Source organism: Thalassophryne amazonica, chromosome 13, assembly GCF_902500255.1.
Source record: "Thalassophryne amazonica chromosome 13, fThaAma1.1, whole genome shotgun sequence".
Taxonomy (NCBI): domain Eukaryota; kingdom Metazoa; phylum Chordata; class Actinopteri; order Batrachoidiformes; family Batrachoididae; genus Thalassophryne; species Thalassophryne amazonica.
In genome coordinates, this window is record NC_047115.1 from 34,547,988 (window position 1) to 34,573,443 (window position 25,456).

General features: G+C 42.5%; 1 protein-coding gene across 5 annotated transcripts in view; it reads right to left on the reverse strand.

Moving 5' to 3' along the window:
• The window catches only part of kcnma1a (potassium large conductance calcium-activated channel, subfamily M, alpha member 1a), a 461,512-nt gene that overhangs the window by 206,368 nt on the left and 229,688 nt on the right, over positions 1-25,456 (reverse strand). For all 5 annotated transcript variants that reach the window (XM_034184484.1, XM_034184486.1, XM_034184483.1 and 2 more), the window contains exon 3: positions 20,527-20,588. In XM_034184484.1, the coding sequence (XP_034040375.1) occupies positions 20,527-20,588 (62 nt within the window). The remainder of the gene's footprint in view (positions 1-20,526; positions 20,589-25,456) is intronic.

The following is a 25,456-nucleotide window of genomic DNA, read 5'->3' on the forward strand; positions in this document are numbered from 1 at the left end:
TTGGACCCAAAAAGAACAATTTTACTCTCATCACTCCACAAAATATTCCTCCATTTCTCTTTAGGCCAGTTGATGTGTTCTTTGGCAAACTGTAACCTCTTCTGCACATGTCTTATTTAACAGAGGGACTTTGTGGGGGATTCTTGCAAATAAATTAGCTTCTCACAGGCATCTTCTAACTGTCACAGCACTTACAGGTAACTCCAGATTGTCTTTGATCATCCTGGAGCTGATCAATGGGTGAGCCTTTTCCATTCTGGTTATTCTCCTATCCATTTTGATGGTTGTTTTCCGTTTTCTTCCACGCGTCTCTGGTTTTTTGGTCCATTTTAAAGCATTGGAGATCATTGTAGATGAACAGCCTATAATTTTTTGCACCTGCGTATACGTTTTCCCCTCTCCAATCAACGTTTTAATCAAACTACGCTGTTCTTCTGAACAATGTCTTGAACGTCCCATTTTCCTCAGGCTTTCAAAGAGAAAAACATGTTCAAGAGATGCTGGCTTCATCCTTACATAGGGGACACCTGATTCACACCTGTTTGTTGCACAAAATTGATGAACTCACTGACTGAATGCCACACTACTATTATTGTGAACTGTTGTGTGGGCCGCTGAAGAGGAGGTACTGCTGGCCCACCACCAGAGGGCGCCCTGCCTGAAGTGCGGGCTTCAGGCACGAGAGGGCGCTGCCGCCTCACAGGAACAGCCGGGAGTGACAGCTGTCATTCATCAACTCATGACAGCTGTCACCTATCACCATCTCATCAACCACTCCTTAAAGGTCGGACGACATCTCCACCCCGCTGCCGAGATATCATCTACCATTGGAGGTAATAATCCTCAGCCATATCTGTGCCGTATCGCACTCTGTTTGTCTGTCTGTTACAGGAGTACCTGGTTACTTGCGTCAGCTGGAGGCTGAGCTGGTAGGTGACGGCAGGGTGACGGAGCGCACCCTTCACGATCAGTGAGACAAGTGACTGTTCAGGTTCTGTAAAAGACTGTGTGTTCGTAATTGCGGAGGTGGAGGTGTAATAACGTTGCACTCCGTGCCGCCTTTGTAAACGGACTGTCTCTGGTCCTAAAGGAGCATCTGGTGGCTAAGGACGAGCCGCGGGATTTGGATGGGCTTATTGATCTAGTCATACGATTAGACAATCGGTTAGAACAATGCCGTCGGGAGCGAGACGAATGACGTGGCAGGGCACACGCCGTCCCTCTCCATTCCGGGTCCGAAAAGGTTCCGCCCTCCCCACGCTCCACAGCCTCAGCGCTCAATATGGCAACAGCTCCTCCTGCTGACATTGTTAGGGAGACGAGCAGGGCCAAAAGGAGATCAGATGACAGAATGAGGAGGCTGGCCCGCGGGGAGTGTTTTCTCTGCAGCTCAAAAGAGCATATACAGAAGAACTGCCCCAAACGGCCAAAACGACAACACTCGCCTTTAGAGACTGGGCTAAGGGTGGGTCATAACATTCACGTGGGACATACACGCATATCTGCACGTCTCCCAGTTACGATCCTGAGTGGGGATCTAACCCTTCAGGCCCCAGCACTGGTGGACACGGGGTCAGAAGGGAATCTGCTGGACAGCAGATGGGCAAGGGAAGTAGGGCTCCCTCTAGTGGCGCTCCCTTCACCATTGAAGGTGTGGGCACTAGATGGCACCCTTCTCCCTTTAATCACACACAAGACACTGCCAGTAACTCTGATAGTGTCTGGGAATCATCGGGAGGAGACTGAGTTTTATGTGACTCCTTCTACCTCCCGTGTGATTTTGGGCTTCCCATGGATGATTAAACACAATCCCCGGATTGATTGGCCATCTGGGGTTGTGGCTCAGTGGAGCGAAACCTGCCACCGGGAGTGTTTAGGATCCTCGGTTCCCCCCGGTGTGACTGCTAACGAGGAGGTAACAGTTCCCCCCAATCTGACAGCGGTGCCTGAGGAGTACCATGATCTTGCTGACGTCTTTAGCAAATATCTGGCACTCACTCTTCCCCCGCACCGTCCGTACGATTGTGCCATTGATTTGATCCCAGGTGTTGAGTACCCGTCCAGTAGACTGTACAACCTCTCACGTCCTGAACACGAATCAATGGAAACCTACATCCGGGACTCGTTAGCTGCCGGGCTGATCCGGAACTCCACCTCCTTGATGGGTGCTGGTTTCTTTTTTGTGGGCAAGAAAGACGGCGGACTCCGTCCATGCATTGATTACAGGGGGCTGAACGAGATTACGGTTCGCAATCGATACCCGTTGCCCCTGTTGGATTCAGTGTTCACGCCCCTGCATGGAGCCCAAATTTTCACCAAATTAGATCTTAGGAATGCGTATCACCTGGTTCGGATCCGGAAAGGAGACGAGTGGAAGACGGCATTTAACACCCCGTTAGGTCACTTTGAGTACCTGGTCATGCCTTTCGGCCTCACTAACGCCCCCGCGACGTTCCAAGCTTTGGTTAATGACGTCTTGCGGGACTTCCTGCACCGATTTGTCTTCGTATATCTGGATGATATACTCATCTTTTCCCCGGATCCTGAGACCCATGTCCAGCATGTACATCAGGTCCTGCAGCGGTTGTTGGAGAACCGGCTGTTTGTGAAGGGCGAGAAGTGTGAGTTCCACCACACTTCTTCATCCTTCCTGGGGTTCATCATCTCCTCCAACTACGTCGCCCCTGATCCGGCCAAGGTTGCGGCGGTGAGAGATTGGCCCCAACCGACAAGCCGTAGGAAGCTGCAACAGTTCCTCGGCTTTGCAAATTTCTACAGGAGGTTCATTAAGGGCTACAGTCAGGTAGTTAGCCCATTGCCCCTGGTCCCACATTGGCCTGGAATTTGTCACGGGCCTCCCGCCGTCCCAGGGCATGACGACCATCCTCATGGTAGTGGACTGTTTCTCCAAGGCGGCCCACTTCGTGGCCCTCCCGAAGCTCCCAATGGCCCAGGAGACAGCAGACCTCCTGGTCCACCACGTTGTGCGTCTGCATGGGATACCAACTGACATTGTCTCGGATCGTGGTCCTCAGTTCTCCTCACAGGTCTGGAGGAGCTTCTGCAGAGAATTGGGGGCCACCGTGATCCTCTCGTCCGAGTATCAACCACAGACGAATGGACAGGTAGAGCGGGCCAACCAAGAACTTGAACAGACCCTCCGCTGTGTGACATCCGCGCAACAGACGGCCTGGAGTGACCATCTGGCCTGGATCGCGTACGCACATAACAGCCAGGTGTCTTCTGCCACCGGCATCTCCCCATTTGAAGTGTGTCTGGGGTACCAGCCCCCATTGTTTCCCATGGTGGAGGGAGAGGTCGGTGTGCCCTCGGTCCAGGCCCACCTGCGAAGATGCCATTGGGTGTGGCGCACCGCCCGTTCTGCCTTGTTGAAGGCCCGGACGAGGGCTAAGGCCCATGCAGACCGCCGGCGTTCCCCACTTCTACACCCGACACCCCGACAAGCCTGGTCGGGCGCCAGGAGGCGCCCGTTGAGGGGGGGGTCCTGTTGTGTGGGCCGCTGAAGAGGAGGTGCTGCTGGCCCACCACCAGAGGGCGCCCTGCCTGAAGTGCGGGCTTCAGGCACGAGAGGGCGCTGCCGCCTCACAGGAACAGCCGGGAGTGACAGCTGTCATTCATCAACTCATGACAGCTGTCACCTATCACCAGCTCATCAACCACTCCTTAAAGGCCGGACGACATCTCCACCCCGCTGCCGAGATATCACCTACCATTGGAGGTAATAATCCTCAGCCGTATCTGTGCCGTATCGCACTCCGTTTGTCTGTCTGTTACAGGAGTACCTGGTTACTTGCGTCAGCTGGAGGCTGAGCTGGTCGGTGATGGCAGGGTGACGGAGCGTACCCTTCACGATCAGTGAGACAAGTGACTGTTCAGGTTCTGTAAAAGACTGTGTGCTCGTAATTGCAGAGGTGGAGGTGTAATACCCACCTGTATTGCTGACTGTTACTGGGTGTGCACACACCCACACCTAACTGTTTCTGCTTCCGGCGGCTCCAGTATCTTCCGGGTTCGGTGGCAGTGGAAATCGTGTGGGATCCAGTTCTTGTCTGGACAGACGTCTTCTATCCTTGAGCCTGCCCACATGTCATCTCTGTGGATTGACTGCATATAAATTCTGTAATCGTCTGTATTTTGTTGTGCACATTCACAACAGTAAAAGTGTTGTATTTTGGCTCATTCATTGTCCATTCATTTACACCCCCTGTTGTGGGTCCGTGTAACTACACCTTCACAACATGAACACCCCCTTTTCTACTTTTTTTTTTTTTTTTTTACTAATAGCCCAATTTCATAGCCTTAAGAGTGTGCATATCATGAATGCTTGGTCTTGTTGGATTTGTGAGAATCTACTGAATCTACTGGTATCTTGTTTCCCATGTAACAATAAGAAATATACTCAAAACCTGGATTAATCTTTTTAGTCACATAGCACTACTATTATTCTGAACACTACTGTATGTAGAATTTGTTCTTACAAGACAGACAGAATGTAGTGCATGAGTGAACGTGATGTATGTGTGTGAGACCTTCATCTGCCCTTCCTGATCAGCCTATAACATTTTATTTAAAGCTAACAGATAACTTCTATCAGGAAGGGCTGACCACCAAAACAACATGAAGACAGACAAAAATGAAAGACAAGTGGTGACATCAATAACTGTGAAGTGATGAAAAGTGAGACACAAAGGAGACAGAACCCCAACAATACAACATACCAGGACAAACAACCACACATGAACAAGCAGTGACAGCAACAGTCTGTCGTCTAGTTAGCAAGCATTCATACCCTATTCTAGGACACCAGAGTCTTGATCCCTTTGAGAACATCCAAAATTGAATTGTGGTGATGGCCACAAACACCTAACCATCCTCACATAGAGACCCACATCACAGCTAAATACCCGATCATTACTGTGGCTGGTGTGTTGGGCCAAAACAAAAGTACAGAACCTTACCATATGATGCGGACCAATCCAGCATGCCAGGAGCCATACAGGTGATTACAACCGATGGAAAGGGGTCCGGGATGCAGGACCCCAAGAGAAACAAGGAGAAAAAGGATAGTAGAAGGGCACAGGGGCCAGGAAGGGCACCCACCAGGGCCACCATGGCAGCCCAACAAACTGCCAGGGGAACAGCCCAGGCAGAGCCAAAACGCACCCTCTCCTCATGGAGGCACAGGAAGCAACCTCGCACACAAAGGGAAGCACATAGGGTGCCAGCATAGGCCCACAAAAGGGAACGCCCTAGAACCGCATCACCCGGGCCACGGACACCCCAAGGGAGGAGCGAGCGGCGGTAAGGACAAGGGGCCAGCATGACCAAACTCCAAGCCCAGGCAGGGACCACCGAGCCAACAAGAGGGAGATCCGGCCCCCAGACAAGAAGCAGGACCAAAAACCCCAAGCCGGGAAGCACATAAGACTCCTCAACAGCCAAGACTGCCTCAACACACCTAGCAGGACCCCCCCCAGCCCCCCCCCCCCCCCCCCCGCAAGTCCAAGATCAGGAGACCACCCAAGTGAGTGCGGGACAACCCCCCTGCAGAGACCATGGCCCCCATTCCCCCGGCAGAACAGGACAGACGGCCCACCCCAGTGCCCCAGACATCCCCAGCTATCCAAAGCAAACCCCACATGCCAGTTTTTGTGGAAAATTTAACACTGGCTCCTACACTGTTCAATGCTTGTATGGACTGGGTGGTAGGTAGGGGTGTGGACACCACAGGATTACGTGCCTTCATTGGCTAGGAAAGGTTTACCAACTGTGACTTTGCAGAAGATGCTGTGATCTTTGTGGAGTCAATGCATAGCCGGAGTGCAGTACTTGAAAAGATGAGGAAGGAATAGGCGTGTCTGGGTTTGTAATTATTCTTGAGCAATTCTAAGATCCAGACTTTTTATGACTTCTTGGACTCAGCCAACAGATGTATACCTGTATGTGGCAAAAGTGTGGAACTTGTAGAGAAATTCACTTATCTCTACAGTGAAATTCATGTCTCTTGGTCCTCGGCTTTTAAGATCAGGAAATACCTGGGAAGATCTTATGGTATCATGAGGTTGCTGGGCAGAGGTGTTTGGCAATGCAGATATCTTTGCAAAACAATGAAGGTCCAAGTCTTCAGGATCCTACAGCTTCTTACTGTATGGTTGTGAGACTTACACACTAACTAGTGACATAAAGTGACAGCTAGATGTCTTTTGGTAAGAGTTGTCTTTGAAGCATCCGTGGCTACTGCTAGAATGCTTTGTGTTAAACAAACAGTTACTTAGGGAGACGCAGATGAAGACAATCACTTGCATGACGAGGGAGTACCAGCTATGATATTTTGGCCATGTGGTCCATTTCTCTAGGCATGATCCAGCACATGGGTGACTCAATGATAAAGACCCTAATAATTGGAGAAGAACAATGGAAAATCCAGGTTTCATCTGTCTGTTGTAGATGGCTACATTCAAGAGTTGGGGACAGACTGATTTTCTGCCAGGGTGGTTGCCATTAAGGACCCAGTTTAGTTCCGCGGTATGTTAAATGCAGCAATGCATGAGACCAGTGCATGCTCTCAGACTTGACCTTCTCCAGTCTGACAGTGGATGGATGGAATAAGTTTTCCTTGCAGTCCATGAGGAAAATTTTCAAACGGCCTGTATTGTGCTTTGGCAAAATTAGCTGCTTGTATGGTTTATTTACCTAATCAAAAAACCACATAAGTAAGTAAGTAAGTAAGTAAGCTTTATTTATAATGCGCCTTTCACAGACCAGGGTCACAAAGCGTTGCACATGGCATACAAAAATAATCTAAAAATAACATACGAAAACAATAAAATACAATTTTAGGCTAAAAAGCTAACTTAAAGAAATGCGTCTTTAGTTGCCTTCTAAAAGTATCTATACAATCCAGAGAATGAAGGGCACAGGGAAGCTCATTCCAGAGGCTAGGTGCCACCACTTTAAAAGATCTGTCCCCGCGAGTTTTAAAACGGGTCCGAGGAACCATCAACAGGTTCTGATTGGATGACCTGAGGCTCCTGGAGGAAGCATAAAGCTGGATCAGGTCCCTGATGTACTCCGGTGCCTGTCCATGCAGAGCTCTAAAAGTCAATACCAGGATTTTGTAATGAATCCTGTAGGAGACAGGCAGCCAATGCAAAGTATTAAGAATAGGAGTAATATGCGGGTAAGCAGGCGCGCAGCAGAATTTTGCACAACCTGCAGGTGGGCCAACTCCTTCTTATTCAGACAGGTGAAGAGACTGTTACAATAATCCAAACGCGATGACACGAACGCATGAACAATCATCTCAAGCTCTTTTAAAGTCACCATCTTACGGAGCTTAGAGATGTTCCGAATTTGGAAAAAACAGTTCTTAACCAGGTAATTTGTGTGCTGCTCCAAAGACATCCCTCCATCCAAAATGACACCCAGGTTACGCAGGCTGCTTTTGACCATGCAGCTTAGGCTACCGAGATGCTGCTTAATTCCAGGTACAGCACTATCTGGTGCTACAATCAGAGTCTCAGACTTATTGGAATTTAACTGCAGACTGTTCTCAGTGAGCCATTCCTTAATTTTGGCCAAACAATTTGTGAGAGAGCAGAGTTTCTGTGGCTCAGTTGTCTTAAAAGAGCAGTACAGCTGCAGATCATCGGCATACAAATGATAGGACACATCACTGAACTGCTGGATCAGCTTGCTGAGAGGAAGGAGATACAACGAGAACAAAACAGGTCCCAAACAGCACATAATCATTCAATCCACCACAGTAAGGCAATGACTATTGTTGTAAAATATCTTTGCAGCACCTATGTAATTATTAGTTTGGGGGCATTTATTTCATGGCATTTGTGACACAGCAACACAGTGGTCCAGACATCACTGAGCTCACTGATGGGAACATGAACAGCCATGTCTATAAAAAGTATAATAGTTACTATAAAAATAAAAAACTTTTTCAAGGCTTGGAATGTTGCTACATAATTACAATATGACCTTTTTTTAATGGTTGATTCAATCCATTTACTTATAAGGTTTTGAATAATCAGGTCCCATCTTATCTTAGGGACCTCGTAGTACCATATCACCCCAATAGAGCACTTCGCTCTCAGACTGCAGGCTTACTTGTAGTTCCTAGGGTTTGTAAGAGTAGAATGGGAGGCAGAGCCTTCAGCTTTCAGGCTCCTCTCCTGTGGAACCAGCTCCCAATTCAGATCAGGGAGACAGACACCCTCTCTACTTTTAAGATTAGGCTTAAAACTTTCCTTTTTGCTAAAGCTTATAGTTAGGGCTGGATCAGGTGACCCTGAACCATCCCTTAGTTATGCTGCTATAGACGTAGACTGCTGGGGGGTTCCCATGATGCACTGTTTCTTTCTCTTTTTGCTCTGTATGCACCACTCTGCATTTAATCATTAGTGATCGATCTCTGCTCCCCTCCACAGCATGTCTTTTTCCTGGTTCTCTCCCTCAGCCCCAACCAGTCCCAGCAGAAGACTGCCCCTCCCTGAGCCTGGTTCTGCTGGAGGTTTCTTCCTGTTAAAAGGGAGTTTTTCCTTCCCACTGTAGCCAAGTGCTTGCTCACAGGGGGTCGTTTTGACCGTTGGGGTTTTACATCATTATTGTATGGCCTTGCCTTACAATATAAAGCACCTTGGGGCAACTGTTTGTTGTGATTTGGCGCTATATAAAAAAAAAATTGATTGATTGATTGATTGATTTAAGAGTATATTCAAGGCTAGTACATGAGCATAAAAGCAAGAAACCCTTGAAGCTGAAAGAAGGCCAGGTTAGATATTTAAACTGATTTAGGTCAAGGCACCATTACTAAAATAAGAAATACTTTAACACCTACAAGGGGACCAGACACAAAACCTCCAGAGGGATGGTATAACTTCTCCAAATCAAAATAATTTGCACAATCACAGGCATTACAATCACATTCCAAAGACATTATTTATAAACAGAGTAAACCTTGTTCATTGCTAAGATAAACCATAATTCCACTGGTTACAGTAAACTTACCCATAAACATTTAAGCTCACTCATGTGCATAGAGCAACATCGTTGCAAGAGAGAAAAGACTCTTCCACAAGTTTATGGTTAATTTATTCAGAAACCACAATGCTACAGTTCAGTGAGCTGAACTGCATACATCACATCACTCCTCTTTTGAACGCAAGCTAATTAAGAGATAAAAGCAGCTCTTAGATGAAAAAGGAAGCCAGGAGTACTTATCAAGACACTGATTAACATTTTCAAGCAAACGTAGTCGGTATTTCTACGTTCCATCTGTCCATAGTTCAGGGGCGTCATTTTTAACCATTGTGCTAGAACAAAACAGTGATTTAGGTCGCATTCATAAATAAATAATCAATAAATACTGATAAGAACTTCTACTGAAACTTCAACTAATGTGGACAAAAAGTCTGCAGACTGTAGAAATTAGCAGCCCACTAATATCCATAAATGAAGCCAGATTTTCCAAAGAGCTTCCAAAGGCAATTCAATTTTTAATTAGAAAATTATATTAAGTTACAGAGCAGTAAGCTATGATAAATACCCGCAACAAAAATGTAGCATTCCCAAAGTTTAAAGTAACAACAATTCTGAAAGCAATTCCCAAGTTCTGAATGACAGTGAAACACACTTTGTTTGCCTACTTTCATATTTGCTGGCAATGACATCAATGGTCCATGGGGATTTAACATCTTATATTCAAAAGATCACACTGAAATTTATTTAGTCAATGGTCTTTCATTTTTACATGCAGAGAAAAAGCAAATGTAATTTTGAATGCCATCACAGTGCAATTCTAAGACGTGATGAGGAGTGTACATCAGTTTTCTATCCAGTATTACAATGAGTACAAGTACAGTCTTTCTCCTAGGACTGCATTATTGGCTCAATTGTCAGACCCACAAAATCAAGTCTGGTGCAAAGGAATGTTTAGATTTTTCATTAATTACGTTTTTCAAGACTTGACATGGCATGTGACTAAATTTTAAATAAAATGCAGATACATCTTCAAAAAATTTTAACAGAAACTGAAAATTTTTCAATCATCTAGACTCACTACACTGTTATTATAATTACATATAAACTAAAATGTTTTAAGCATTTTTTTTATTTTAATAATTATGACCTAGAGCTTTAAGAAAAGGGAAGACGTATATCTCAAAATATTACAATATTTCTCATAAGGTCAAAAAAGATTTATAATACAGACATGCCGAACATCTGAAAAGAATATTCATTAGGCACTGGTTGGGGCTCCTTTTGAATGAATTACTGCATCAAGGTGATGTGGCATGGACGCGATCAGACTGTGGCACTGCTGTGGCATTACAAAAGCCCAGGTTGTTTTGATACCAGCCTTCACCTCATATGTATTGTTGGGTCTGGTGTCTCACATCTTCCTCTTGACAATATCCCATAGTGAATGAATCAAGTATTGTCTGTTGGGCCAATTAAGTACAGTAATACAACAGACAGCAAACCAGTTACTCATAGTTTTGACACTGTGGGCAGGTGTCAAGTCCTGCCGGAAAAGGAAATTAGCATTTCCATAAAGCTTGTTAGCAGATTGAAGACTGAAGTGCTCTAAAATATCCTGGTAGACAGTTGTGTTGACTGTGGACTTGATAAAACACAGTGGACCAACACCAGCAGATGGCATGGCACCCCAAATCATGTGACTGTGGAAACTTCACACAGGACTTCAAGCATCTTGGATTTTGAGCCTCCCCACTCTTCCTCCAGACTTTGGGACCTTGATTTACAAATGAAATGCAAAATTTACTTTCATCTGAAAACAGAACTTTGGAGTATGGAGCAAGGGTTCAGTTCTTTTTTCTCTTTATCTGGGGAAAAATGCATCTGACATTGTCTGTCTTTCAGGAGTGGCTTGACCCTAGGAATGTATCACTTGTAGCCCATTTCCTGGACAAATGTGTGCATGATGCCTCTTGATGCATTGACCCCAGCTTCAAGCCCCGTCCACATGGAGATGGGTTTAGGCATATCCCCAAACGTTTTGTATTTCGTTTTTGTATTTCATGATTCTGCATTTTGTCCATATGGAACTGGTGTTTTTGGTGGACAAAAACACTAGGTTTTGAAAACAGGTGGCCAGCAATATGGAACTTTTCTGAAACAATGGCATCATAGCCCCACTTCTCTACGCTCAGCAGCTCATAATGAATGACATGTTGTTGTTGATGTTAACAGTGTAACTTTTTTTTTTGTTCTGGTGGATTATTAATGAGATTTACGTATTCTGTCATTAGCAGAATGCTGAAGAGACAAAAGACGGCTATGGTGAACGCTGAACGTGAATCAATTGTGACATGAATAAAAATATAACGAAATGCTGAAATACCCTTGGCCATATGAGCATTGTGTTCTTTATCATTTGCAGTTGTTTAAGATCCTATTTTCTTATGTACAATTTGTACATGTTCAAATCAAATCATTTGTTCATGTTGCGTAAATCAAGGACTATTTGTAGATCACCCTCTGTGCATTTACAGGTACTAATGACACAAATTTACCTCCACAGGAAGTTAGCTTTAACTTAGCGTGCATGCTAACGTCCGTAAAGTGTCTTGTAAATGATTTCAAAGGTGTTATCAGATTATAAAAACAGCATTTTCAGTTTTAGAAGTGTTCATTTCTTGCTAGCTTTTACATAATATATGACACAGAGGTTATATTTGCACACAAACCAAACGGAACAGCTACCTACCAGCCTGTGATGTCACCATACTAATGTCCGCGAAATGTCTTGTAAATAAGTGCAGAGCTGTTACTGGGTTCCAAATACAGCAGAGAAGTGTTTGTTTTAGAAGTGTTTATTTCTCACTAGTTCACATAATATATGAGAAACATGCATATAAACACACAAAACGAAGCAGTTTTGGAAAAACTGGCCACTGACGTCACAGTGCGGCTCTGATTGGCTGTCAACCCCACCACTCAAAAACAAAACCGAACAGATTGAAAAAGAATCTGACTTTTTAACCTCTTAAAATACTTCTTAAAATAGGTCAACGTTAGCCATCTTTGAACTTGTCCAAGGTCTGTGTCCCACAAATTTGAAGACTGGCAGTAATAGGACTGGACTTATGTTGAGCACAGACAGACGGATGCAAAGCCTTCGCAATACTCGATGGCCATATTTGATGGCCTCAGCTAACAATAACAGAAAAGCCTTTTAGCATTTAGCACAAGTTGTTTTTTTCTTTTTGTTGGTGGTGGGACAAAGCATTGCATCCTTTAGCTAAGACTGAGAAATGCACACGGAGCAGATTAACACAGAGGAACTTCTTTAAAAATGCTGCATTTATTCACAAATAATTTCTACAATAAGAAATTAAGGCAAGTCCAGATGTCATCTTCTACAACAATGGCATCATGTGCATAACAGTTTTAGGCTGTGATGATGAAACCACGCAACAGCCCAGATTAAAAGGAGAGGTGATGGTCTAGTGGTTAAGCACTGGGCTTCAGACCAGAAGATCCTCGGTTCAAAATCCAACCAGACTGGAAAATCACTAAGGGCCCTTGGGCAAAGTCCTTTATCCCCTAGTTGTTCCCAGTGTGTATTGAGCACATTGTACTGAGAGATTCATGTTATTTACTGTAAACTGCCACAGTATCTCAGATCAATTAAATTTAGCTATTCAGGACACAACAATACCAAAAAAGAAAAAAGAGTGACAGTTAGTTGTTTTTCGGCTAAGTACCTTCTTAAGACTTTTGTCAAAATGTCATTTCATTTAGAAGAATAAAATTGAGCTAAAATGTTACATCCTAAAAACGCTGAGCCCCTTGTGCCAAATAGGCACAAAGAGACATAACAGCAACATATTTTCAATACCTAAGAATAAGGAAAAAATAAGAAAGACATGTCCTAATACAGGCTACCCTTCACCATCAAAGAGGCTGCTAAGATTGTCTCATTGCACAGCCATATTTCTCACCTTACCCGATTAATTAATCATTAGCAGTGCTTCTTTTTACAGTCTTGTCATTGATCGCACCCCAATGATAGAGTTACAGGCATGGGACTTCACTTATGAGGTCTGTAAGACAGACAAAAAGTAATGCACTCATGTATCTAGACGTGTGGATTTCTGTGAATTAGCATGACTTGCAAGTGTGTGCACGGCTTGCATGAGTGACTGAAAGAGATCAAGAGAGGAGAGAAATAGAAGTGGAGCAAGAACAAGGGCATCCCTTTAAGAACTGCCTCCAGAGACTTCGTCCTACATTTCTCTTTGGTTCATGGACGAATAGAAGAGGAAAAGAAGGGATGAAGGATGAGGTATGAGCCAATCAGATTCAGATGTGGGCAAAAGAGGACGCAGTATCCTCCTTCAAAAACATCCAAAATAGCATCCGATTAGCAAGTGAAGTCTGCTGCAGAGGAATGAAAGACAGTCCATTATGTCATTATAGGCACAGGATTCTGCTCAAAAATAGAGAGAAAACAAACAGAAGAGCAGTTACTTGGCAGCTACTGTATGGCTTCTTTTATCCCCATTCATTTAATACAATCCTCTTTAACGGCATGCCAAGAATTGACAAACACTACAATCTCTCCTCATTTGGAAAGCTGCCAATTAACAATACCCTGCTTTCATATTCTACACTTGCTTCCAGTTGTTTGGCTGTTTATATTTACAGCACTCTATATAGGAAAACCCCATTTGCTAGCCACTAGAAAGGTCTATTTTCTTCCGTGCGCGTGTTCATATGTGTCTGTGTTCCTGCCCCAAGGGGCCACAATGATTCACTGAAGTAAACGTAAAAGCTCATCTTGCAATTTGTGTCTCCCAAGATCCCACCCATGTGCACTTATTACACAGCAGCTCTTTGGCTTTTATGGGAGAGACTCATCCAGAATCCTCCCTATTACTATTTTCTTTCCATTTCAAACTGAAATCCACTTCTGCCAATGGCCAAAACAGTCACTTGGAAGACAACAGAAAAGCAAACCATTGAGCCCAAATTGACCCATAAATACACTCCATTTGTTACCATCCATTTCCCCTCAGAGGGTAATATTTGGTGGTAAATAATACGTGTGAAGGTCCTCTAAAAAGCACTTTTAGCATTTGAGTACGAATGTGAACCAACATATGCAATGTGCGCCTGCATGGTAATAATCAGTAGACCGTGATAATATTTGTGTCTTTGTACGTGGTGTACTTGTCAGGCTGTCTCGGGAAGAATGGCCTGGAAGAGTTATAACACACTTGTGTTAATTTGGTAAAGCGTTTCAACACTGTCACATTATATACAGTACTGTATACTTGTAAGGACGTTGACGTGTCATTCTCACAGTAACAAATGTCAACAGCAAATGTAGTATTCAGGATCTTCAGAAGGTGACAATTACTGAGTTTATCTGCACGACAATTCTTGTTTTGCTTGTAAGGTCATTTCTGTCTTCTAAATCTGCTTTCAGTAATTGAATTATTCATTACTTTGAAGCAGTTAAATGTTAGATATCATAATTAATTTGATGTAATCCTGTTGAACTCTATAATTTCAAATGTAATGTATTTCATATAGACTAATATAAATTTAAGATATTCCTTTTTAAGTCCCACAACAGGAAAGCTCAAAAAATTTAAAACTCACTCCATGGGTACATGAGGGTGGATCCTGCTCTCCAAAAAAACTTAGGTTAGGAAATTTGTCAGCACACTGGCCTAAACAATGGCAAAAGGTATTACTCAGAAACAGAAGGATAGTCATAGCAGCTTGCTTGGTACCAGTAAAGTGTCAATAACTAACTAAGGTGTGGCCACATAAAGCATGGTGCAAATAAGTAAAAAATCCATTTAAGGTATACACACATTATATCATGGAATTAACATTCTCTTCAACAAGTGAGATGTGTATTATTATTAGTATTATTATTATTATTCAAATGGCAGCCATATTGTTACATGTTCAAACTCCTACCTAAGACTATTATGTACCTTTGAATATAACACTTGGAAACTACAATCTATGGTGTATAATATACCATTGCTTGTCAAATTTTCTCTGGAAAACTGGCAACAAAATTAAGCTGTCGTCTCTCATCTCATGTTCAACCGCTTATCCGGGATTGGGTCGGGGGGCAACAGTTCCAGCAAGGGACCCCAGACTTCCCTTTCCCGTGCCACATTGACCACCTTTGACTGGGGAATCCTGAGGCGTATCCAGGCCAGTATGGAGATATAATCTCTCCTCCTAGCCCCCGGGTCTTCCCCGGGGTCTCCTCCCAGATGGACGTGCCTGGAACACCTCCCTAGAGAGGCACCAAGGGGACATCCTTACCAGATGCTCGAACCACTTCAGTTGGCTCTCTTCAACACGAAGGAGCAGCGGCTCTACTCCGAGCTCCCCATGGATGACCAAGCTCCTCACCCTGTCTATTTCAATTTCAATTTATTTTCATTTAAATAGCGACAAATCACAACAAGGTTGCCTCAAGGCGCTTCACACAAGTAAGGTCTAACCTTACCAACCCGGAGAACAACAGTGGTAAGAAAAAATGCCCTCTGAGGAAGAAACCTCAAGAAGCCCATAGACTCAATGGGGTGACCCTCTACTTGGGCCATGCTACAGACACAAATGACAAAACAATTCACAAAACAAACACAGAAAATGTTGCCAGTGCACAGGACAGTTCGTGGAACAGATACAACACCCATATCTGGATGGAGAAAGACAAAAAGCATCAGAAAGACAACAAAGACAGTGTAATTTGTCAGCATTAAGCATCAAGAAAAACAGAAGAAATACCAAGGTGATCGCAGGCCACTAGCCCTCACTAAAAGACCCAAAATTTAGATAAAGTTGAGGCCGCGGCCTGCTCCATTTCCTAATAACATGAATTAAAAGAGTAAAAAGCATAGAAACATACTATGCCAGTATGCTAGTCATATGAAAGGGAAAATAAGTGCGTATTAAGTCTGGACTTGAAAGTCTCTGCAGAATCTGACTGATTTATTGACGCAGGGAGATCATTCCACAGAACAGGGGCACAATAAGAGAAAGCTCTGTGACCAGCAGACTTTTTATTGACCCTAGGGACACAAAGTAGTCCTGCACCTTGAGATCGCAAAGCCCGGGCTGGTACGTAGGGTTTAATTAGGTCAGCTGCGTAACGAGGTGCCAGTCTGTGAACAATTTTATAGTCTAGTAGCAGAACCTTAAAATCTGATCTCACTGGGACAGGAAGCCAGTGAAGAGATGCCAAAATGGGTGTAATGTGGTCAAAATTTCTGCTTCTTCTCTAAGGAAGACACCAGCCACCCTCCACAGGAAGCCCATTTCAGCCGCTTGTACCCCCAATCTGGTTCTTTCGGTCATGACCCAACTCTCATGACCACAGGTGAAAGTAGGAACGAAGACTGATCAGTAGATCGAGAGCTTCGCCTTTTGGCTCAACTCCCTTTTCGTCACAACAGTATGGTAGAGCGAATGCAACACCGCCCCTGCTGTGCCAATTCTCCAGCCAATCTCATGCTCCACTGTCCTCTCACTCGTGAACAAGACCCTGAGGTACTTGAACTCTTTCACTTGGGGCAAGACCACATTCCCTACCCGGATCATGCACCCAATCGGTTTCCTGCTGAGGAGCCTATCGTTATCTAAATAATTCTCTGTCCTGTCTAGGGTGTACCCTGCCTCCCGTCATATGACTGCTAGGTTCCAGCCTCCCATGACCCTTAGTTGGAGTGAGTGAGTGAGTGAGTGAGTGAGTGAGTGAGTGAGTGAGTGAGTGAGTGAGTGAGTGAGTGAGTGAGTGAGTGAGTGAGTGAGTGAGTGAGTGAAAAGAGTGTTAACTACTGTTCTGAAGGCAACAGATTACTTGAGTTGAGATGCAATAACAGTTCATGGTAATGGCTGAACGAAGACCTTTGAAGAAAAATGATGTGTTATGTATCTTATGAGTCTTCAAGGATTCATGTATTATTGATCTTTATAAAGGCTGATTTATTGAGGAAATTGCTAAAGATCCTATCACTAGTCATCATGCAAGTATACATTACACACCTCACTGAGAAGCACATTTAGCTGTCAATTTTTTTCTGAATATATGCCAGAGCCAGAGAAGCATATGAATAAAGAATGATAGAAAGCTACAGAATAAATAACTTTGGAGAGGCATGTAAGGAACAATTCCCACTGCAGCAAAGGTTAAAGGTATGACAGTATCACCTGTCATTGGATGACAATAATTAATGTATTTAATGAGGATGTGTGGCTGAGTTGTTTGGTGTCCCCGCTGTGAGGACAGCACATGCACATACCAAATTCTGCTCAAATCCATCTTACCCCAGCACAGATATCTTTTTATTTATTTATCCTTTATTTATACAGGTAGTCTCATTGAGACACAAAGTGTCATACTGAGAGACTTGTTTTAGTCAGACCTATAATATAACAAACAATCAGTTACAGACAGACTATAATATACAGTACCAGTACAATACAAATTGTCCATCAGAACCAAAAATCCACACGACACCAAAGAAATAATCCTTTTCCTGTATCAGCCCTATATGTTGCCTCCTGGCTCCAACCCACTGTGCATACAGGAGGACGGAGGATGAGGACGTTGTACTTGATCCATGCCGAATCAACATGCAGATCCACCTTGGTGAAAAAAAGGAATGTCATGTCCTGATGCAACTAACACACACACACACACACACACACACACACAAAGGAAAAATAATCAGGGTGTATATATTTTGGTCCAATTGTGATAAAACATTTCTAAACACAGACACTATAGTAAATATTTGAAATCCTAATTTGATTGTGAATAATTCACAAAATCACCCTAAAAGCACATTTTGCACCATTTATTCAAATGGTGATGTGTGTGACTGCAGTTTCCAACAACAACCATTTACACTTTGGTTTGAACTAATTAAAGTGAACTAAATCCCCACAGTCACATTCTGATGCCAGCTACTTCATGGCCTTGATGAATCACTGATTTCTTTACAAGTTTGCCCATCAGCATATGGATCACATAATAATACAGGGTGGGCCAATAAAATGTTACCACTTTTGTAATCCAAAGAAGAGGATTATTATTAGTTGGTTCCTGCTCCCGTCTGCTCCTGTGAACTTTTTAATTTGTACCGTCCCTTATCACGTTATAAATAATAAAGCTGACTCCCATCCCGTGGGAATCCCGTGACCCGTGGGATTCCCAAAAAAATGTCAGCCTCTATGGTACAGTGGAACAGAGAAGGATTTTACTTCAAGAAGACAGGTCATCTAGGTTTGAGTCTCCAGTGCAACTTTTAGAAGATCCTTATTTGTGCCACTACACTATATATCTGATGGAGTTCAGTCAATTAATTTCAGCTCAGATATACAAAGTAACCAGCTCTAAAAATTCCACAAACTCTCAATTTGTGGTAAAAGGGCTAAAACTATGTACTCAATTTTGGGAGTGAATGCTGTAAAAGTGGCTGCAGGAATTATCAGAGATGCCAGGCTTGCAGTCTCTCTGTGGGTGACTGCCAGCCAGGGATACACACACACACACACACACACACACACACACACACACACACACACACACACACACACACACACACACACACACACACACACACACACACACACACACACCAGGGTTCCATTTTAGCGGTTACCCGGGAACCCGTGGCACCCTACTTTGGGGGCGGGCACACAACTCTTTAGACTTGCAGTCCCGACTGGAATCCACCTTTTTTATTTCATAACTGTACAGAAATCTATCAAATTTGGACAAAATTTGAGCAGAATTTGACTTTCTGAGACCGACACATACACAAAACGTCATCAAAAAATGTTCTTCTCCTCTGTTTGTAATGCTGCGTTTTATTATACACAGATCAAATGGAGCATTTTTGAGGGAAGAGCGAACAGCAGCCAGCGGAGTTTTTTTTTTTTTTTTTTTTATTTCTTTACATGCGCACGAGCAAATCATCCGTGAAGATTATTTTATTTATTAACTACACAGATGTATAATAAAAGCAAATGGTGACTGGTTTATAAACACAATTATGAAAGAGTTTTTGAGGGAAGAGCGAACAGCAGCCAGCGGAGAGTTTTTTTTTTTTTTTTATTTCCCTACGTGCGCGCGCGAGCAAATCATCCGTGAAGATTATTTTATTTATTAACTACACAGATGTATAATAAAAACAAATGGTGACTGGTTTATAAACACAATTATGACAGTTTTTGAGGGAAGAGCTGCCTTAGATTCTGAGCTTAATTCTGATTCTGAGGAAGAACACCTTGAAGTGCTGCAGAGAATGGCAGATGACCATGATGACTGCTAATAGATTTTCTGTAATCACAAGTGTAATCAACATTCATGGCAGCCATGATTGTTAATGGGCTGGATGTTTAATAAAACATCGGCAGCTGAGATGACCCCATGCCAATCTGCCTGTGCATATTGGCATGGGGTCATCTCAGCTTCTGACAAGGTTAGAAAATTTCGAAATTTCAGAAAATATTATTCCAAAAACACAAAAATTCCCTTCCATAATTTCATCCTGTCTGATGAACGGCGAGGCCCGAAATGTCACCTTTGGTGTGTTATTAAAGGCTTGTTTGGGAGCTAACTGGCTGTGCGGATCTCTTTCGTTTTTTGTTCTTCCATAATTTCACCCCAAATCTGCCCCAGATATCACCAGAATGCACAATTTGCATCCTTTTATATCAAAATTTTGTGGGGGGCATGCCCCCAGACCCCCCTAGTTGCTTTGCCGCTATGATGCGTAGCGGTAGGTTTGGTACCGAACTTTTCTGAGCGGCACCAAACTTTTCAGATTTTGGTGCCCTTAAGGCACACAACTATTTATTCTAAAAGGCAAACCCTGACACACACACAAATGCAGAGTACACGCACTTTTTCAACCATAAAAACAAGATTCCCGACGCATACACTGTCTGCCTTTTCTGTTACCATGGAAACTGACAGACCTCCCATTGACAAATCCTCAGATGCAGATGTGTGTATTTGTATATCACTGCTTATGAGGGCTTGTGGGGGTGTGAATTTATGCATTTGCATTTCAGAGTTTGTGGGAAGTTTATCTGTGACTGATTAAAAATGTAACCGCAGCTATCGTTCAGACATAGCACGCATGCAACAAATGCACACAAACTTAATTTTATCGATGCTGTACATTTCCACTAATCAGTGGAGCTGCAGGAACATGCAAAATGTCGCTCAGAGAAGTGAGACTGAGATGGTTTGGACATGTGGGACCCAGGTTATATAGGGAGAAGGATGCCGAGAATCAAACCTCCAAGCAGGAGGAGAAGAGGGAGGTTTATGGATGTGGTGATGGAGGACATGCAGGTGGTCGGTGTGGGAGAGGACATTACAGAGGACAGGGTGAGATGGACATGATTGATCTGCTGTGGTGACCCCTAAAGGGAGCAGCTGAAAGAAGAAGAATATGTAATGAAATTGGCACTTACTCTGACGAGTCTATAAAGTAGATTCCAAGGGCCCCAATGCTAAGTGCAAAGACAAGCACCACCTGAGGAGAGAGAGAGAAATGAATTATGATTGTTACGAGCTGAAAATGTGTCCAAGCTCTGAGGGATAATAAACTGTCTAATCAAATGAATGTATTTAGAGTTACAAAGTGCCACACAGTAACTGTAATTACAAATAATGGTGCACATTAAAAAAACAGAAGTTCACACTGAATAATTCATGTTCACTATAATATAAGCAACCATAGCCTGCTGAATGACATCAAACTAAAGCTAAGCTTGTGTATTGATGAAAAGGAGTGAAAAAAACTCTCTAAACCATCTGCAGCGATAGTACGTGTAAGAGGAAATGACGGGAAGCACTGAGAGAGGCCCAGTGGTATCAGGTGTTGACATGAACTCCTCAAACACTGTGCTGACTCTATGCTTGCAATGTCTGATACAGTATTTATGACCATACTGTGCTGTTTATGGAACGTAGCCGTGACACCATGTGCGAGGCAACTGTGGAGGTAAGGTGGCACAGTAATACAGCAACAATACATTAATCCTGCAGAAATGGACTGTATGAACTGTATGAATGGTGACTGTATAAAGTGTGAAAAAAAAACACTTTTGTTCAAAGCACTGATACTGATACATGATACTCTCCCTGTCATGACAGTAAATATTCCACATATGTTTTCTAGGATCTGCATACTTATCCAGACCTTCCACAAAACTGGCAACAATTCCAAGCCAGACTAACTTTATGTTGAGTTTTGTGAAAATCTTTCAAACAAACAAGCAGGGGCTGGCACAGCTCATAAAGCCAGCTAACCGGTAATTAGCAAAGGTAACTTTTGGTTAGCAGATTAGCTTCTCAGTTAACTTTGAAAACTATTGGCGGACCAGTTACCGTCCACAAAATTCAGTTCAGCTAACTTTAAATGAGCTAACTTTTTAAAATCAGGTTAAATGGACAAAAACAGTTGTAAATCATGAAATCATACATTTGTTCCTGTTGAAGCTTATAAACAAATTCAGTAAGAAAAATGGACACAACCTGGCAGCAACAAGCATAATTTTGAGGAGAATGAGAAGCAGTAGGTCAAGCCAGAGAAAATGCATTGATGAGATTATTATAATTATTTTCCATGCGTATTCTTCTTGCTTCAAGTTTGTTTGTTTAATACTTTCTGTACTGTGAATAAAATGCATGTTGAATGTAAAGTACAATTAATTTGTGAATATTAAAATTTCACATCTTTACTCATGTCTGTTTTTCAGCTTTTATAGATTAAAAAACAGGCAAAAGCTAAATTCACATAATAATGTAAAGGTTAGCTGTTAGCAGTTAGCAGTAGCTGAAGCTAAATGTTTTAGTGGTTTAGTGTTATCACATTTTAATATTGTCACAGTTAATTTTTCCGTTAACGGCTTAGCGGTCATCAATGCTAACTTTTATGTTAGCTGTCCCTATCACTGCAAACAAGCAGATGCAAGAAGAAAACAAAAGAATAAAACAAATATGAATAAAATATCAATCTAAAGTAAAAAAAAAATAAATAAATAAATCTAATTCAGTGAAATAATTTCATACTTCTCAGTGAACATAAATGAAGTTATGTTGAATTTTCAGTCGCTGTAGTGAAGGTTATAATATATTACCAGGCTGTCCAAAAGCCTTTGGCGTCCTACAACATTGAAAACATGTTCAAGCCTTTCTTATTTGTTGTAATGTACACCATCACAACACAGATCAAATATGAGATTTCTATTTCAAAACCTAATCAAGTTATAAACCTAAACTTATGGGGTGGGAGGAATTTTTTTTTAAGTAGGTGTACTATCTACTAGCCAACAACATAAAGACAGTTGCCAATGATTATTCAAAGAAATGATAGTCAAGACCTGATAAATATTACCATATTTTCTGATAACATGAAGAAATCCATCAAAGAGAAATGATGTGATTTTACCACCTAAACTAAATTATGTATTTTTAATAGACTGCGGTCATACGTGTGTGTGTGTTATCTGTGATATCTTTTTCTTCTTTTGCTAAGTATTAAAATGTCTAAAAACACAGTCATGTTCATGTGCCTTTTCCACTTATTTTCCAAAATATTTTAAGTCTCAATAGTAGATTAAAAATGTTAAAATAAAAATTCCCATTGAAATATTCCAGAATGACTTAACAGGTGCCCGTGACGTATTGCTGACCAATGTAAAGGTGCACAATAGTTCCTGCCCTGCCAGGTTGATTGTGCCATTCATTATTGATGATAGAAGCTTGATTACTTTGGTGTGACAGTCTTTTGGATTGAAATGATGTATTGTGGCTGAGGTAATAATTTTTAATGGTTGATGCTTGAATGGAGGATAATGACAATTCTGGACACGTTTCTTGAGGGCCAGAATGACCTTAACAACCACCATCAGCAACAAAGACACGCCACACAAAGGGGACTGACAGAAGGCTGAAGCTTAATATGATGAAAAAACAAAGCATAACAGTACTTCTGTTGAACTCAGATTGTTCTGTCTGAGTTATTTTCATTAGTTACTTCATCCAAACCATCAACATGTCTATTAGACCCCATTCCTACCAGGCTGCTCAAGGAAGCCCTACCATTATTTAATGCTTCGATCTTAAATATGATCAATCTATCTTTATTAGTTGGCTATGTACCACAGGCTTTTAAGGTGGTAGTAATTAAACCATTACTTAAAAAGCCATCACTTGACCCAGCTATCTTAGCTAATTATAGGCCAATCTCCAACCTTCCTTTTCTCTCAAAAATTCTTGAAAGGGTAGTTGTAAAACAGCTAACTGATCATCTGCAGAGGAATGGTCTATTTGAAGAATTTCAGTCAGGTTTTAGAATTCACCATAGTACAGAAACAGCATTAGTGAAGGTTACAAATGATCTTCTTATGGCCTCAGACAGTGGACTCATCTCTGTGCTTGTTCTGTTAGACCTCAGTGCTGCTTTTGATACTGCTGACCATAAAATTTTATTACAGAGATTAGAGCATGCCATAGGTATTAAAGGCACTGCGCTGCGGTGGTTTGAATCATATTTATCTAATAGATTACAATTTGTTCATGTAAATGGGGAATCTTCCTCACAGACTAAAGTTAATTATGGAGTTCCACAAGGTTCTGTGCTAGAACCAATTTTATTCACTTTATACATGCTTCCCTTAGGCAGTATTATTAAATGGCATTGCTTAAATTTTCATTGTTACGTAGATGATACCCAGCTTTATCTATCCATGAAGCCAGAGGACACACACCAATTAGCTAAACTGCAGGATTGTCTTACAGACATAAAGACATGGATGACCTCTAATTTCCTGCTTTTAAACTCAGATAAAACTGAAGTTATTGTACTTGGCCCCACAAATCTTAGAAACATGGTGTCTAACCAGATCCTTACTCTGGATGGCATTATCCTGACCTCTAGTAATACTGTGAGAAATCTTGAAGTCATTTTTGACCAGGATATGTCATTCAAAGCGCATATTAAACAAATATGTAGGACTGCTTTTTTACATTTACTTTTTAAAATTAGAAAGGTCTTGTCTCAGTGATGCTGAAAAACTAATCCATGCATTTATTTCCTCTAGGCTGGACTATTGCAATTCATTATCAGGTTGTCCTAAAAGTTCCCTGAAAAGCCTTCAGTTAATTCAAAATGCTGCAGCTAGAGTACTAACGGGGACTAGAAGGAGAGAGCATATCTCACCCATATTGGCCTCTCTTCATTGGCTTCCTGTTAATTCTAGAAAAGAATTTAAAATTCTTCTTCTTACTTATAAGGTTTTGAATAATCAGGTCCCATCTTATCTTAGGGACCTCATAGTACCATATCACCCCAATAGAGCGCTTCGCTCTCAGACTGCAGGCTTACTTGTAGTTCCTAGGGTTTGGAAGAGTAGAATGGGAGGCAGAGCCTTCAGCTTTCAGGCTCCTCTCCTGTGGAACCAGCTCCCAATTCAGATCAGGGAGACAGACACCCTCTCTACTTTTAAGATTAGGCTTAAAACTTTCCTTTTTGCTAAAGCTTATAGTTAGGGCTGGATCAAGTGACCCTGAACCATCCCTTAGTTATGCTGCTATAGACTTAGACTGCTGGGGGGTTCCCATGATGCACTGAGTGTTTCTTTCTCTTTTTGCTCTGTATGCACCACTCTGCATTTATTCATTAGTGACTGATCTCTGCTCCCCTCCACAGCATGTCTTTTTCCTGGTTCTCTCCCTCAGCCCCAACCAGTCCCAGCAGAAGACTGCCCCTCCCTGAGCCTGGTTCTGCTGGAGGTTTCTTCCTGTTAAAAGGGAGTTTTTCCTTCCCACTGTCGCCAAGTGCTTGCTCACAGGGGGTCGTTTTGACTGTTGGGGTTTTTACGTAATTATTGTATGGCCTTGCCTTACAATATAAAGCGCCTTGGGGCAACTGTTTGTTGTGATTTGGCGCTATATAAATAAAATTGATTGATTGATTGATTCTGTGTGGATGGCCATCTACTGGTCTAATTAAAAAGAGAACCAGCGGATTAGAGAGCACACTGTGATCCAAACACTGCAGTGGTGCCGAGACAAGAACTCAAACATGACACCTTTCCACAAGATGGCATAGTCTGCTTATAGTGAGGTTCTGCAGGTGTAAATTGAACACCAAAGCCAATGTGAGAAAAGCCCGGCAGATATATATGGTTGTAGTTCAGTATATCTCACCTGTATGAGGCTCACAGCACCAAGTTCAAGGAAACCTGACAACACATGAAAGACTTGTTCCTCTGTGAATTCTGACACTGTCAGTGCCCTAAACCGGGACATAAATGCAAGACTACAGCTACATATTGATGCACATGCATGCCAACAGTATATAAAATGCACACAAGAACTTTACTGTGAAGCAAG